The 18,056-nt window shown below is 39.1% G+C and overlaps 1 protein-coding gene across 1 annotated transcript in view; it reads right to left on the bottom strand.

The window, feature by feature from the left end:
• LOC118206854 (BMP/retinoic acid-inducible neural-specific protein 1) overlaps positions 1 to 18,056 on the bottom strand; it is a 136,910-nt gene that overhangs the window by 39,939 nt on the left and 78,915 nt on the right. The window contains exon 4 of the mRNA XM_035379986.1: positions 17,760 to 17,929. Within this exon, the coding sequence (XP_035235877.1) occupies positions 17,760 to 17,929 (170 nt within the window). The remainder of the gene's footprint in view (positions 1 to 17,759; positions 17,930 to 18,056) is intronic.

Raw genomic sequence — 18,056 nt, 5'->3', positions numbered from 1 at the left:
GCAAAAGCCCCAGAGTTATTACATCAGCACAAGCTAACGCTCATTAGCACATTTCAGACTGACTCCTTCTCTGCTAGGCCCAGGAGAGCGGTTATGGAAATGGGGCTTAAACTCCCAGACATGAAGCTTTAGAAAGAACATCAGCCATTCCTGGCCTGTGTGCAGCTCACACGGAACACGGGTGATGCGTGACACGTGTTTAAGGTGGAGCGGGGCCTAAGTACTGATTTTCACACATCTTCACGAAGAGTGACTGCTATCCCAAACCACATTTTCCGTCCCCAAGCTTCTACGGTTTTTAAATCTTGCAAAAGGTTATTTATTGATTCATTTATTTGTTTATTTTTACAAACTTTATTTCCCTTACTGTGAAATAAACATATGATTTTTCATGGCAGACCAACCCTGCCTGAATCAGTAACAGCTGTCCTAGTTAGAGCACATGGAGTAGTATCTGTCCATCCAGATTTTGCTAAAATGTTAAGACTTTTCTAGATAATCACTGCAGCTCTCCTTGTTCAAGACTTTATTAAAAGTATTCACATAACAGTGTTTTTTGGTAGAAGTTGTTCTCAATTATCTCAAAAATCTCAACTGTGTGCAAATTAATCTCTCTGGATGTTCATAAGTAATACTACTACTACATAGATACAACTCCAGGTAAGTGGAAACATAGCTTAATTTCATTTTTGGGTGAACTGCCCCTTTGAGTTCCAGATAAAAAATGAAAGCTGTTAGATCATCAGTCATGAAATAACAACAGCATCATTCATTTGTAATCCCTTTTTAAGATAGCAGTGTGTCCGTACAGAATGTACTTCAGCACCACAGGAAAACTTTTGGGGGATCATCTCAAAACTCCCTGACTAAACAGTGCACTATGTATTATGGGAAAAGGCATACTCAACAACTACAAAATAAGCAATTGGGAATTTGCCTCTGTGGTGATAAAAATGCATTTATAATAGCTCACTTCCCATGGTAATGTCATGTCAGACACAATATGCTAAAAAGTTATATGTTTATATATTTATTTGGATTAACACTTCACACATCAGGTCACACATGTTAAACAATTAAAGATTTTATTTAAGGACTAATTTAGTGTTACCACACTGTAAAACATGAGCCAATACCATACATACAGTATACTTCCTGTTTGACTATTTCCCTGTAGTGTTGGGAAGTTCGATTCTTTGAAACTAATCAGTACATTCAAGTCAAAATGAATCAAACTTTCAAGTTTTAGAGTCATTCAATTTATTTTCACATACTTTACCATTAATAAAACACTTGCTGAATATAGTATTTACTTCTTAGTCCTGCCTCTCTGGCTCTAGCTCAAATTATAAATTTTACAGCTCGTGGAAAAACGTAGGTGCTCACGACAATGCAGTATAACAGCTCACAGAGAAATCATTTATTTTTTCCTGCTTAGAAACGGGTAGTTCAAGCTCTCTCTTTAAAAGAACGTGCTCTTTAACCAACGAGGTTAACAGCTCTAGTCAGCACAACAACGTCTTTCCCATACACAGCCAACTCTCGTTTGGAGTGATTTCACCCTTGGTTCAATTACTATCTAAACAGAACCTACTGCTAAGCACAGTTTACGACTATAACACTTGAACATTTTGTAGCAACTGTAACAACATTGATTCTGCAATATCAGCTTTAATCTTGCTGAGCCACCTAGGACTCTGGGAAAGTGGACGGTGCTAACTGGTAGCTACAGTATGGAACATGAATGAAAGGCTATCGGTGGTGATGACTGATTTGGCCCCGGCTGTGCGTAGGTGCATAAAAAGTTAGACAGCTGGTGTTCTTAAATTCCAATTTGCAATTTACTCAGTATGTAAAATATATAAGCTAATAAGCTATAGCCTATATTTGTTGGTGTAACCAACTGAAGTCCCAGGGGTTTTTTGTATTTTAATTTTGTTTATTTTTCTATTTACGTATTTATCTAAATCATTCTTATTTATTCATATTATTACTTTTCTTGACTGTATTTTCTCATTTGTTGATCTTACAACAGGCTGCCTTATTATATTTTCAACTTTGATTTGATCCATATTTTATATTCCTGTATTTATTTGTTAAATTTGTTGTTAAAGAGTTGCAGTTAAGTCCAACATCATTTAATTGCTTAATATCAATCATCAATCTAATTTAATCGCTATAATCTGTTTATATTGTACAATTAAGGACATGCCGTCTCTAAGGACAAACAAAATAATAGCCTGCTAGGCTGCATCCATTGAGTTTTTAGAGAAATACCCCAAATGCTAATTATTTTTTTCCAAATGAGGAGAATATGCTCTCAAAGCACTATTTAAAAAGTTAGCATCAAGGTTGTCATTAACATCATTATAAACATCCCTGTGCCATTATTTTTCAGAAATCTACACACTTTTCTTCACTATAGAACATATATTAGGCCTATACACTTGGCGAGTCGTTCAATTGGCTACTTTTTGAGTTTTCATACCAATTTCATCTTTGAGTTCATTTGAGTCATTCAGTACATTACGCACAGTCAGTTAATTTCAGTCATTTTAGTCTTTTGTGTCATTCAGTGAATTTCGTTCATTTGAGTCATTCAGTATTTTTCCTTCATTTGTGTCATTCAGTGAATTTCGTTCATTTGAGTCATTCAGTATTTTTGCTTCATTTGTGTCATTCAGCGAATTTCGTTTGAGTCATTCAGAACATTCATAACTTTGAACAAATTGAACGAAACAAATGAAAGACCAGTCTGGCGGGCTTCCGCTCCAGCACAGGTGTACACAAGTAATTCCATATAATTTATTTCATTACATAACTCGTATGCAGTGGCTGAAGGAAGATGAGTGTGCAAAATTTAGCATGCGTTTAAAAAATAAAAAGTAGAAATAAATAGTCTGTAGGCTATTTTATTAAATGTTTATGAAGTAATTTAAAGTTTTATTCACACAATAAAATAGTGTGGGAGAATTTCCAATGAATGTGTAGCTTTGTTGTTACAGAATCCGTTGGGAAATGCATACTGAAAACATACTCTTTCATTCACATTTTATTTAGGCTACATTATATCATGCACTCAAAGAGCTGGGTTAAGCTGTAAGCCAATTGCTTTCAGCTTGACGCAGGCAAGTGTTTTTCATTGCAAAACAAATACATTTGGTTGAAGGAGAGTAGTAGAGTTCCAGCAACTGCGTAACTCATTGCAGATCTGGTTCCTTCACGTATTTGTTCTTCATTGTTGCCGCTGCTTTCAAGGACTATTGCTTTTTATCACACAGATTGGAGGGGCTCACAGACATGCATACGCTCTATGGAGGGGTATGCTGTTGTTGGCTAATTGCTTCTACACAGCCCAATTGTGAAAATTGTTAAAAAGGAATAGCTGCAGCTTCAGCGAATGTGAAGTTCGCAACCTACTGAGACTTGAGCCAAATGAACAAATCTTCCCATGGTGTGTCAGTACATTTCATTCACCAAAAAATTCATTCAAAAAGAACTGATTGTTCATGAACGACACACTACTATTTCCCTGCTGTAAATGATCTATCAAAATTAATTTTACTGCCTCTGTGAAATGCGAATGCAACAATTGCAATAGGAAGTCGAGCACGTTCTTCGTACTAAAATTGCAGGAATGAGAAAAAAACATGTATGAATTTTCAACCCTGGTTAGTAGACATACTGTAATTGGCTGTGTTTACCGTAATGTTTTCTGCTATAAAATTGCTTATCAACAGAAGGTCCTGGGTTCAAATCCTCTCCATGGCCTTTCTGATTAGAGCTTGCATGTTCTCTCTATGTCTGCGTGGATTTCCTCCGGGTATTCTGATATCCTCCCACAGTCCAAAGACATGCAGGTAGGCTAAATTAAGACTCACTCTTGTTTCCTCATAAGGTTTAGATGAAGAGTTTTTTGGTTGCGGAATATTTGCGACAAACGATACATTTTGTAGCTTAATGTTATTACTGGTACGATCGCAAAGAGTAGATGTTCTGTGCAGGTCTTGCCTCTATATTACGCTACAGAGCACTGTTGAATGCTGATTGGCTGACCGAGGCTCGGCCCTTCAAATTGATTGGCTAAAGTGGGCAAGGAAGAGCCTGCCTGACACAGGTTATCATGGCACTGAAATTTAAGGTGAAACCACAGACACACATCGAATTATAGACATGAGAGATCAATACACAAATTAGCACGATATTCTCTTTAGCATGATTTAACCCAATGGGCTGGTGCTTTCTTTTTCGTATCTACTTGTGGAGGGGTGGTGTGGTTATGGTGCCATTTGCAGGCAGAGAAGGAGCGGTTTAGCTGACCTGCAGCTGCAGCTGTAGGCAATTACAGTGATTGGTAACACTTTATCTGTTCTGCCTGCAGTGAGACTGGGGTTCAGGAATGAGAAGACGTGCTGGAGCTACGTGGCGTCCAATCTCTTAACCTGCTGTGTGTGTTTTGTTTGTGTGTTCACCTGTTCGTTATGTTACAGTGCAAAATAAAGCCTGTGTGTGTCTCATACTCTTGGACTATGTGGTTTGTGGGGAGAGGAACATCAGAACCTGTTACACTACTCTATGTCTAGACCACTCTGGCAAGCGGATAACTTTAATTTCCAGCCCTGACTATAGACATACTGTTTATGGGTCATGTGCATGCCATTTGCTAATTTAAGTATTTTACACTGAAAATATACAAGTACATAATGTTCCGTTTTAATGAGTCATACTGTTAAATGAGGCTGCATATTTTTTTTAATTATCGATCGCTTGCAATGGTTGTCGTACTCAATAAGTAGAACAGCCATCAGATTCACGGGTTCTGCTAAGAGCTAAGGGTACTATAGCTGTACATATTACATAAGTGGTCTTAATAATACAATTACCTGTGATGAGTGACCAAACAAATACCCTTTTCCCCTGTAAATGCAACTATTACAAATGCTCAAAATATGTGGCTGGGGAACTTGCTACTGGAATAACAGGTTCTCAGGTAACACAGATTTAAGGGTTAAACATTTTAGTTCCATTGCCACCAAAGGTGAATATGGGGAATTCTAAAATTCACTTTGAAACCAAGTCCAGTCAGCCTCACAGCCACCTGACCATAAAAAAAGTTGTGAATGTATTTAAAGTCTGTTTTTACTTGCCCAGTGAAGCTATACTGTGCAGCTTTTTACAGTTTTACAACTGCCAGGTAAAAGTCACCCTCTATATTTTTTTTGATTTGCTGAGCAACATTATATTTCTTTCTCTCAGCTAATATAAAAAGCAAGCTAGCTTGCTTGCTATATATCAAGCTAAGTTGCTGAACTACTTAGCCAGCTAGTTTACTATGCTACTTGCTGTTGTAACACCTCATTTCAAGTCGGCCTATGGGCTGCCAGAATCACAAGAACATTATATGTCATGTATTCCCTAAAACCTGAAATATCACACCAAAATGTATTTTTTAAAAATAAAAAAATATGGAACATGGAAAATGCTGCTTTCCTTCTGTCCTCCCCTTTCTATTAAAATTTCCCAGTGTCAGGAACATCATAGCAACTGTAACCATAAGAGGCATGACCTTATGCAAGTGGCAGCTGCTTCTGTCCCCAATTCACAGAAAAACATGTGGCTGCAGGACCCAATGAATGTCCATCTATTACGGTAATTACTGTTTATTGCATACAATATAATGCTAGCTAACAGCTTAGTTGTGTGTTTACTTCCAGCTGACAAAAGTCATGAAGGCTTATCAATTTCTTATTGAACACATAACAACCACTTACATAGAACTGCCTCTCGTTGATGAACCAGATTTGTACTACTCCATATCCTGTGTACTTACATGCAGCATGGGCAAGGAGAGCTTCAGTGATTAATGGCTGTCACAATTTATATGTTTTATGTGCTGTTTCCTGTACAGACAGCGAGTTCTGGGTGGGCCAAAGGCTAGATATTTCACCTCCATGTCCTGGAGTTGACGTCTCTGATCTCACATACGCTCATGAACAAGCAAAGCTATGCCTGTGTTAGAAGTGTACATCATTCTGTGAAAGAGAGACAGAGAAGGAGAAAGGGAAGACAGCGAGAGAGGAAAAGAAACATGAAAGAAAATGAGGAAAGATAGAGAGCAATGATGTGGCTCTCAAGTGTAAAGTCTTCGGTGCCCTCCTGTCACCCCTCAGCGGATTGCCTGTCAGGCAGAATTAATATGCACTTCAGTAATGCAGGTATCACTGACAGGTTAGTAACCTTCACAAGGTTAGAATCAGGCCATTTTGTGCTTATTAGCTTAGGGAGGGAACGGTTCGAAAGCGCAAGGATATTTGCTGCTAATTGAAATGGTCAGGATTTTTTTCTGTGAGTCCCAGGGAGAGGGGAGGGTGGAAGAGAAGATATACGGGACAGAGATCTCTCCCCAGGAGCAGCCAAACTGTATGGAAGTCCTTCAGCGTTAGTGCGGCTCCCAACCCGGGCCACTGTGACTATCACTGCCAGAGGAACAGGAGGAGGGCAGATCAGGCAAGTTCCTGTGTCGGATAGATCAGTTCTGAGATTTGATTGGTGAGTTCTGCTCTAACGGATGCTCAGGATCTGGCTCTTTTATACACCTGCAAGATCCACCGCTCACCAAGGAGGACCTGATGTGCACCGTGGGTACTCACCCATGCCAAGTAATATTATCAGAACACGGAAGGCTGCTTGATATGATCTTGCCTGAGCATGAATACACTGTTCCTTAATTAATTGGCAGATATTTAATTGTTTGTCATGTTAATTAAACTGAAGGTACATGTTCAAGATAGACTGAAAGTTTGTGATGAGGTATGCGGTGAAGTCTGTAGGGTGGCCAACTCTCAAGCTGTACATGAGGCCTCTTAGGTTTGAATGCTGCCATGGCACCTTATCAGCTGTGGTCCCTTTTCTATTTCTATCTGCTACTGTGTTGTATTCATTTTTTCTCCAAACCACCTATGCATATGCGTGTGTGTGTGTGTGTGTGTGTACAGCCGGGTGACAAGTTAAAGGAAAAATTTGGATAAATGAGCAGAGAAACATGAGTGCAGATGCTTTCATAAAGGTGTACTGCATGATACAGTTAAGCATTTAACATCCTATCGTGCTTTGTTGCATGTATAAAAATGAACCCCTCATAGCATGTTCCCATGGAAACCCAGCATTGGAATCTTCCAAGTTGATAGAATGTGCTGGAAAGTTTAACAGACTGAAAAAACATCTGTAAACAACTCAAACGTCTGATTCTTTGCCTGGCCAATCAAAAGGACAGAGGCTTTGTGTCATACACTGTTCTTATGCACAAATCTATCCTGACCATTGAATATGGATTTCATCTCAAAAACATTTGGTAATACTTCCTAGGACACAATTAAACTCAGCTATAATGAACCTAAACCTTTTTTGTCTATAAGATAGTCACTTGAATTGATAGGTAATATAGGAGGTGCTTCTAAGTATTTCAGTTTTTTTTTAATTTTTTTTTTACCTGTGGTGAGAACTCAATTACGTGTTTTTACCACATTTTACTAGGTAAATACTGAATAATTCAAGAAGTGCCAAGTTACTTGAAACAATTTAGGAAACGTTGGGTAGCATTGCTTTGGAATACATTTTGTTTAATTTGAGTGAGCTAAGATTGCCAATATTGTTTCATGTAACTTGACGCAATTTTGATATCAGTACTTTTAATGGAAGAACTAGATTTGAATCAATGACTTATAGACAGTGCTTTGCATATGTGAGTAATTTGGCATTTTTGTATGTTGAAAAAGTGTTTTTCATCAGATTTTCTTTACTTCAGCTAAAGTGAGGCACTATTCAGGGCTACCCATTTTCACCACTGTTGTTTGCCATTGCCGCCTAACTCCTTGTTCTGTCATTGCCTTGTGATATTCAAGCGATCAAGCAATTCTAGTGATCAGAATCATAGTGTCCTTATATGCAGACAATTTGGTTTTATATGTTTCTTATTCCACGTCAATTATTCCCCTAAGTGTGGAATTTGTGAAGATTTTAGGCCCAGCCTACACAAGAGTGAAACATCTTCTATTAATTCTGCCACAGTTCAGGGTTCAGGGTTAGATACCTCACCTTTTAAAATATCATCAAACAAGTTTGTTTACATGGTGACACATAAATTCAAGGATCTTTTTTAAAGAAACACTCCCTCTCTTCCTCTCTCTCTTTTTTCATTGGGACTACTAGATTCAGTGAACAAAGCACCTCCGCCTCTTATAGAGCTGAGTAATGGGATACAAGTGGCATATAAATATGAAAACATAAATCATGCAAAGCTTATGAGTATGCAATGCGGTTTAAAAGGGCAAAGGCTTTATAGTACTTTTAATGCAACAATGTGCAGAAAGAAATATCATAGCTATTTTCATTTGAATTCATTATTCTGACTTGTATTGCCACATTAAATCCACACCCATGGTTTTTTAAGGTTAGGAAATGTACATCAAGGGAAAAAGGGAAAAAAAATGTGTTGTGAGCCGCTGGTTTCAGGTAGCTCTGCTGTGTGTGAAAACTGGCATACTGATGTGCATTTGAGTTTCCTTCCATGCAAACAGCCATAAAGTGATGTGTGGATGGCTGAGAGAGCGATTCAGGGCTGTTGTCTCCAAGGGTTTAAATTGCGCCCGCAGACAGGACCTTATGAACTCACACCGGCATCGTGCCGATCACGTTTTTAATCTCACCGGGTTTTAATGATGCAGTCTCTGAAGGGTTGTGGGCACCGTTCATCAACGTCGCTTTCATGTCACGACAAGATGCCTCAACCCGCGGGAAGCCAAAGGGTTAGAAAGCCCTGGACAATCGGGTTCTGGCTATGTCCCGTAGCGTCAGAGGACCACTGTAATTACTGACTGGGGAGGGTTGCAACACTGTGACCCCGCAGTGGTGATGTCAGTGTGGCAGGTCACCTCCACACTGCATCGGCCCCTGCTGGTTTGAGTGGAGTCTTGAGTCTAGTTTAACTGTACACAGCCTGCCTTCCTTGTGCATTTTTTATTGCCTTATTCAGACTGTGAAAAAGCAGAATGTGTTACGGGAAAGAAGGGCTCATGAGAGTAGGGTTGCAGGGGGTCGAGCCCTCTGGCTGCATGGGGGTGAGGGAGGGGATTTCTTAAATGGTTTAACAGTTGACCGCCTTGTGGACTGCGCCACATGGCCTCGCTCTAAACATCTAGCCTGGACATGCTTTACTGACAGCTGTATCCTGGATGACTTTCACAGCCTGTGTTTTACATGGCTTTGAATTTCTATGAAGCAAATTCCCAACTTAATGCGTATCCCTAGAGATCATGCAAAAATAGAAGTGTGCATACTACTTTGCACTAGTGTATAGTGCAAAGCATGTTGGGGAGTACTACTTACCACAAAGTATGTAACTGCACAAGTACATACAAAAAATCTATTCAAAAAGCAGGGTCATACGATGACTGTGTATTGAGTGTACAATTTCACATATTTGTATGTTGAGTGTCACTAATTTGTATATTGAGTGTATTTATCAAAATCGTTTTTTAAAAAGTGCCCATCAGTTTGTCCAGTATTATCTCTTGTCAAGTACACTATATGGCTAAAAGTATGTGGACATCGCTTGTCTGTGGCTGTTTTTCATGGTTTGGACTAAGCCCCATAGTTCCAGTAAAGGTAAGTCTTAATGCTGCAGCATGCAATCACATTCTAGATGATTCTGTGTTTTTCAAACAGTTTGGGGAAGGCCCTTTCCTGGTGTAGAATAACTTGACTGGCCTGCACAGAGCCCTGACTTCAACCCATCTAACAACTTTGGGATTAATTGGAAAGCCAAACACAAGCCAGGCCTTATCGTCAGCTTATCAGTGGCCGACCTCACTAATGCTCTTCTGGCTAAATGGAAGCAAATCCCTGTAGCAATACTACAAAATAGTATAAAGTTAGTATAAAGCGTTCCCAGAAGAGTGGATGTTGGTTTAGCAGCAAAGGGTGGACTATCTCCATATTAATGGCCATAATATTGTATGAGATGTTGGATGTCAGATGTCCGCATACTTTTAGCCAAATAGTGTATGTCAAGAAAGTAAAATTTTTGAGGACAAAATTGGTTCTAGAACTTCTTGGGAAGAACAAGAATGGACAGAGTGCACATTAAATCATGCTATACTTTTCTGTCTAAGTAAGCAGGAATGCACCTGGGGAGTTTCAACACACCCACTCTTGAGTACTTTAGTTTAAGAAGGGTGTGATATCCCAAGCATGGACTTTCATACTTACACACACACACACACACACACACACATATAAACAATTAAACATCAGTGTGCAGCTTCACCTGCAGGCCATTCTACAGGGCTCTCTGACCTCCTCCAGGCTGTCTTTCAGGAGCATTGACGTGTGTGGAGGGTGCAGTTACATAGACATGACGAACAGCAGCGTAGCCTGAAAGTTTAATCAGCATTTACCTTATTAATTCATGACTTTGGCAAACACCACAACCCAGGGAGGATTACAGAGCATTAGTAGGTAAACGTGTGCCCTGAATTCCACTCATGTTAAGATAGACAGTATAAACTGCAATTCACTCCAGCAGTTGAACTGATACCTAAAATAACCTAAAGCTTACACCAGAGAAACCATTTAACTGCACCAGGCTCAGTTTTGTTTCCTACAGGTACCATTTCTGTACGATGGGGTAGGGTATTGCACAACTGTAATTCCCTGAATTAACAAAGCAAAGTTTTTATTGGATTTTATTGCCAATTTAACTGTAATAAAACTTAATGTATGACCAAAACTCTATGTAAGCTGAACCCTGAATTAAAGCAAGACATAAAGTGAGAACATCACAAAAAATAAAATTCTTTTGTAAAGCGGAGTTATTCATCTGCCCTGACAGGAGTCAACATACAAAATAAAGGGAACATCTAATTTCAGTGTCAGAATGGTTCCTCTGTAACATAACCCTGATATTATGGCAAATAGACTGGACCAGTTCAAAGTGCATTCTACATTAAAACAAAAGAGGGACCCATTGTCATCTCTGGTAATGTTCTTTCAGTGCTAATTTATTTTTAATGAAGATGGAGGCCCAGAATATAAAAAAAATGCTAAAGTCTTCATTAAGCAGCAGTGATACAGAATCACATTTTATCTTATGTTGAAGAATGTAATTATCAGTGGAGTGGCATGTCCTTAATTTCACCACTCAGAACCCATTTTTACCCCAGAAAAATTGCTGTCGGTCAGTCAAAGAGAGATACAAATGTTTTAGGGAAAATTTTAAATTATAAGCCACACTGTCAGTAATTTGCACATTGCGTCTCAGTTCAAATGGGCTGAAACTGATTGTTCTGGTGACCTTGATGATGGGACACAGGCAATTCCAGGGGTATAATCACCACGCAATCTCACGGAAACACTTAAACATAAAGAGGCTGTTTTTTGCAACTCACCACAAAGGCTTAATTGCGCATTTCATTTCATTTCCAACGTCATTTCATTTTTGGTTCCTTTCCCTCCTCCCGAAATGACACCTTTTGCTTTCCCAGCATGCTTTGCAGTAATTTCACTTCTGTCAGCCAGAACTATTTCAGTGCTGTAAGCAGTTTGTAAGTTTTTGCTTTTCTAAGCAGTCATCACTTTCACATGTGTGCATGTGTGTGTGTGCATGTGAATGTGTGAGCGAGTGTCCATTTTTTTTTGCTATAATATATTCTTAGTGGGAAAAATGTTGCTACTTTTGTGGAATAATTATTCCTCCCTGAAAACATTGCAATAAGGGAAAAAAATTACTTTGAAATGATTGGATGTGGAGATGTGCAGCGAGCAGCAGAGTCAGAGACTGTGGCTTTAATGCAAAAGCCCCGGGGGTAGAGCACCTCAGCACTGTGGAGAACAGGCCGTCTCTTGTGAAAAATGGGCATTGTAATCAAGAGCAGGACGTTTGCAGGGGTGCCGCGCCTCTCCTCCCGGTGTTTAGCGGAGTCGCCTCCAAATGCATGCGGTGCAGGTGCAGGTCAGGCTGCAGCATTAATAACAACGCGGGGCGCGTGCTGATGCCGAGCGGGGCGGCCGGCGGGAGACTCGGCTACGGCGGTGCGAAATGGCGGGAGCAAGAGCCGCGGGAAACGAGGGCGCCCTCCGTGGGGCTCCGACCGTGTCACCGTGAGGTCGCGCAGCTTTCTGACTCTGCTAAACAACCCCATCCCCACCCACTGTACAACTTACTCATTATTTGAGAACGCTCTTTGCTCCTCAAACCACGGCCCTCAGACAAACCCCAGGTGATTCTGCATTCTGGATGTCAGCACTGCCATTCCAACCCCTTCCCAAGATTAACCCTGGCCTTGATGTGTAACATACAGGGCCATGAAAAAGTATTTGCCCCATTCTATTATTGCATATTTGTCACACTGAATAGTTTCAAATCTTTAGACAAAATGCAATGTTAGACAAAGGGTGTTTGATAACTTTTTTCATAAAATAAATTAAATGATCATTTAAAGAACACCTTTTGTATTTACTCAAGTCCCCCCAAGTATGACAAATGTACGGTAATTGGGGAAATCAGGAATAAGGCAAATACTTTTTTAAGGCACTGTAAATGTGTTTAATTATGTCTGCAGGCCAGCAGAAATCACCAGAAAATTGTCTTTCACCACAAAAAAAAAAAAAAAAAACTCTCTGACAACAGAAGGCAATGGGAAGGATGGATTTGTCTGGGAACACTTTAGCTGTCAATGTTTTCTCTTTTTTTCCTGAAATTTCTTGCTGCTTTAAGGCTTACAGACATCTGAGAGCCTAACGGCAAGAGAGTGATGTTTGGGATTACAAGTGTGAGAAAACTCATTGGATCAGGCTGACAACTTTCTCTAGAGGGGATTTATTTATATATCTTTTTTAGGGAACAAGGTTGTGTAACTGTTTAGTGAAGGTAAAGTGGCTCCATTTTCATTAGTGCCACAATGTTACCAAACCTTAGGCCACACCAGGGAGGGAGAGCATAACTATGGTTTTAATTAGCATGGCAGAAGCTGGCACTCTGACAGCTGATTCCAGACCACTCTCCACTCTGAGCCATCCCTAGTCTAGGGGATGCAACCCACTTCTCACATATTGCATTTTGGGATAATGTTGAAGGAGTGAAAATACACAGAGCTTTCAAGCATTGACATCTTTGTTCAAATAAAAAGACTGTACTGTCCATAGGACATCTGCATAATCATCATCTAATAAGGTAATCATTGCTGGTGCAAATTGTTTACTTTTAAGCTAATGCGCCTGTTTCATTTTTTAGTATTCTTATTTATTTCTTTATTCTTTCTTTCTTTCAGTACTGATTAGTCCACACAGAACATCTATCTGGTTGGAAAGGGCACAGCAGGAAATCTAAAAATTAACACATAAAAAAAGTTACTTTAAAGGAGGCTGTGATAATTGCATCAGTTGTCAGTCCAAATTCCCCCAAGCTAAAGCAAAGACCAGATGAGGCCTTTCCTCTATGTGTTTATGTAAAAAGCCTCAAAGCCATGATAGATGCTGGAATGCATTATGTGACTGCATGGGTTAACATCTTCTGCTGAGTCCACAATTATAGAAGCAGCTCTGGTTCTGGGTCATCGCTGTTTGAATGCTTACACAATATCTGGAAGAGAAAGAACAAGCCAGGCTTCCGATGTACGTTAAATATGAAGATCAGTGATAAGCTCTTTGGAAAAAATCTCTCCTAAAGATTTATCTTTGTTTTCTTCTGGAAACCAGTGGCAGTCAACACGGACCCCAAAAATCCAGGGTAGTTGATATTCATGATTTCTGTGATCATGATCGTACCACACTGCACCATTTTAAATTCAGGTCGGTCTGGGAAAAAATAAATAAATAAATGTAAAAGCAAGAATGTTCCTCGCTTCCTTTTTTCCCCACAGCAGGTACACACGCAGCATTCAGAGCCTTCAGATGAGATCTGTCAAACCAGCATGTAATCAGGATATAAGGAAGTCAGAGACGAGGGTAGAATTATTTACAGGATGATCCACAGCGTGAGAAAAAAAGAGTTTGTCTTAAAGGACCCACAGGCTAAAGAAGGGGCAACAGAAAAGTGAGGCTGTTTTGTGTTTTAAGGATTCTCTTGAACGCTGCATGCGAATGGGAGAAAACCTTCACGGATGTATTTGGTTCATGACCAAAATTGAATTTTGACCATCATTTTCAGGTAAGGCACATTTTGTGTATTTTTGACCACAACTCTAAAATTATTTGGCCTAGATTAAAAATGTCTATAGACCATTTTAAAGGCCAAAACAATAAAATTGCATATGCTCACGTGCAACTCACTCCATTCTTAATAAAGTTCAGCAAGAGACCATGTTTAAATTGCCACTAACCTGAGATTAAATATGACAAGCTTTTTTTGGGGGGGTAAGTTTCAATTTATCCAGTATCCATCCATTTATTTATTTTTTAATTTGTCAATTTATAAAATGTACAGTAAGACCTTAAAGTCATAAATGAGGCAAGCCAGTAGCTTGCTAACAGTTTTTTTTTTTTTTTTTTTGTGGCAGGCTGTGGAAATCTTTGCCGCCATGACCACCATATATCCAACCGCATTATGAGGTAACTTCATTGTAGCTAGAGCTTTTAAGTAAATATGTGGTGTTGCTTTTAGTGTAGTCAAGTTGCTTTCATAACTAGTAGAGTAGAACTAGAACTAGTAGAGTAACTAGTAGCTTAGTTAGCTACATTCTTAAAGTAGTAGTCCAACATGGTATCTTATAAGTACTATGAGGTTGGTAAGTACTTATGATATCTCATAAAATACATATTTTCAACGTACAAAAATGCCAAGTTACTCACACATACAAAGCACTGTCTATAACTCATTCATTCAAACTGGCTAAATATAGGCCTGCCATTAAAAGTATTGATATCAAAATGACGTCAAGTTACTGTACTACAAACAATATAGGCTATCTTGCCTCAGCCAAATGAAAGAAGCTGTATTCCAAAGCAATGCTACCCAATGTTTTCTAAATTGTTTCAAGTCACTTTTTTGGTTTTAAAGAAGAAGATAGGTCAGTAGGCACAGCTGAGCTCCGGTTGTATCCATAAGGCCTGGCGATAATGTAGGAGGTTAAGTGAACGTGTAGATGGTACATCATAATGCAGTGTATACGTTCGGTGAATGGCGGGTAGGTGTGGTGCAAAAGAAATAGTTGAGAAATAAAAGACAATTATTAGTGAGCAAATAAGCATGTATAATAAATTTACTTCAGGCAGGGATTGAACCTGTGACTGAACAATCCATAGACCATGACACTACCACTAAGCCACAAACTGACTAGCTGTAGAGTCTGGCAATTTTCTTGGATAAAAAGATACATTCATTTTCCGTGTGCATGTGACATTTTGATTGGCTGGTGTTGGTGAAGGATTGGCTGGCGTACGTAAAATGACCAATGGGGAGACATATTCTTTGTGGGATAGGAAAAAGAGTAAGAAGAAGGAGAAAACACAAAATCCCCTTAGTTTGGAGCTTTATTGTGTGGACGTGAAGTTGTTAATGAATTCTGTCTGTTGAAATGGGGTCAGAATGTACCAAAAATAATGTTTTTAAGGGCTGAGAGTCTGTGGCTGTTCTGGTTATTTCTGTGGGGAACCCTTCAAAGTGCCAAACTTTCAGTGCTGTATAGGTATGGGGCATGCCCCACCAAGGTGTAACTTGGCTGGATGGCATACCTGCCATCCCAATGAGGCTTAATTAAGACGGTACTTTCTAATGTGCTTTACTAATACAATTATGAGTAACTAACATTTGCTGTTTACAGGTTGATAACTAAACATCAATGTGAGCTACCTAGTTAGCTAACTTATGTTCATGTTAAAGAACATACACACTGCTAAAACAGTCATATCCTGTTTATTTATATAGCTAGCTAGTTATATTAAATAATTGGGTAATTTCAAACCTACCAGTAATTAAGTGAGTGCTACAGATCCTGGAATCCGCCACTGGTTGGCCAAGTTTCACTGCAGCAGTCCATGCAGCCCATACCTGTACTTTTTTGGTTGGCTTGTTGTGGTGTTCAGTTTAACCGGTGGCATATGGTGCAGTTGCATACGCCAGTGTTGTTATCTACACTTCATCAGAACTTATATTTACTTTTACAATTTAAAAATAAGTGCATAAAAGTGCAAAAGCTTCAACGCTGACATCATTAAATGAATATAAGGACATTATATTCACATAATACTCAATACCATCAGATGTAGACAGTTCTCCCCAATTCGATAATTACAGTAGGTCAGTAATACAATTATTTGCATTGCAAAATTGTGCAACAACACTATTCAAAAGTGTGGATACATGCACTAATCATTTTGTGCACTCGCACTTTGAGAATATTCATGGCGAATGTGTGCAGATTTGAGCGATCATGAAGTGAAAGTTTTGTTAGATATAGCCTTTATTGCAGGTTATGCTGAAAGCTAATGAGGTCGTTAACCAATTTGTGTGCATTTTTTCATTAATGATACCTAATGATTAAAACTCGATTTTTCTCAATTAAATTAATTATTTAATCTCTGCAACCTGGTGTGAAGAAATAAACTCAGTGGTTACCTGCCAATGGATTATTCATATAGTTGGCACACTTGTTAATCAAGGAAAATGAATAGAAACTGGTTGAGACCAATGTTCAGTTTAAAGGGAACTTTGCTACCAGTAATGTCAGTATCAATGGTGACCAATCAATAGAGCTTTAGAGCAAATAAACTCTGGTTTCAAAAGAACCATGGTTCATTTTATTTTCCAACTGTAAGTTCATTCCATGTCGCTGGAGCACTCTACTGAATAACAAAGCACGATTAAAACATTGTTCTTGGTAACACTGCCTCTGAAAATTCTCCGCAAGGTATCTGCCATCAGATAGCTAGCTATCTTGTAAACAAAGCACTGAACTCACTGCACGTTTTCTAGGAACATGGAACACTGCTGGTCTTCATTGAAAATACTTTGAAATGGTGTATAGACTCAGAAAAGAGGGCTGAATAAAAATTACATAGTTGTTTAATATAAGTATAAGCCTTCTGTCAAGTTAAAATATTCCATTTGAAAAAAATGTCCCACTTTGAGATCAATGTTCATGAAGCACAAGATTCTGACTCTTTGGCTTATAATCCAATGGGGTCAGCCACAATGCACCTTCAATATTTGTAGTGAATATGGTTAAAAAGGATGTGATGCTTAACCTCTGAATAATGCATGCAACCTGGATGAAACCTACTTTCCCATGTTTGTCTGTCTGCCCATGTTCACCAAATTCAGGAACATTCTTGAAGACCCAAAGGAAAAGGGCAGACATTTTGTCAGATATGGCCTTTTCATCCACTTTCTTTCTTTCCAGTTTCTTTTTGTGTATTTTTCTAATGTGCTGTGACTAATAAATCCTTTTAAATAACTTTTTTTATTTAATTAAGTCTTATTTCTAGCTGAACATTTAAAGGAATACGTGCCAGTCTGTGGTGTGATTTTGGTGTAGGTGGTGATTGCAGACTTTAGTATTAATGGAGATATGAATCTCATGCAGTCCATTTACAGTATAAGAGGTGTAGGTGTTAGGTTGTTGATTGAGGTATAGGGGTATAGATTGGGGTAGAGGAGGATATAGATTGAGATATAGGAGAACAGATTAGGATGGGAGGGGCATAACAGATTTAGGTGTCGATTAGGATCGAGGATACATATCGGGGTGCATGAGGTGGGTACAGACCTTGATGGCATTGGTGGAGATCTGAATCTCATGCAGTTTCCGCATGGTCCCATCCCTGTCGATAAAGTAAGAGGACGCCAGCTGGTGTAAGGCCTCCACGCTCTGGGTGGCATTGGCAATTTTGCGGTCCAGCTTGCTCTTATCCATGTACATAGTCAGGGCCTCCTCTCCTGTGAAAAAAAGACACATGTGAACCACATTTTGCAACAATGAAACCCTGAAATGTGAACACTTAGATTAAGTGATCACAGAAAAGCAAGTTTTTATGAAGAGTAAAACATTTAATTTAAGTGTTAG

Source organism: Anguilla anguilla, chromosome 10 (genome assembly GCF_013347855.1).
Source record: "Anguilla anguilla isolate fAngAng1 chromosome 10, fAngAng1.pri, whole genome shotgun sequence".
Classification (NCBI taxonomy): Eukaryota; Metazoa; Chordata; class Actinopteri; order Anguilliformes; family Anguillidae; genus Anguilla; species Anguilla anguilla.
Note: the sequence above shows the minus strand (reverse complement) of the source record. Positions and strands in the feature narration are given on the sequence as shown.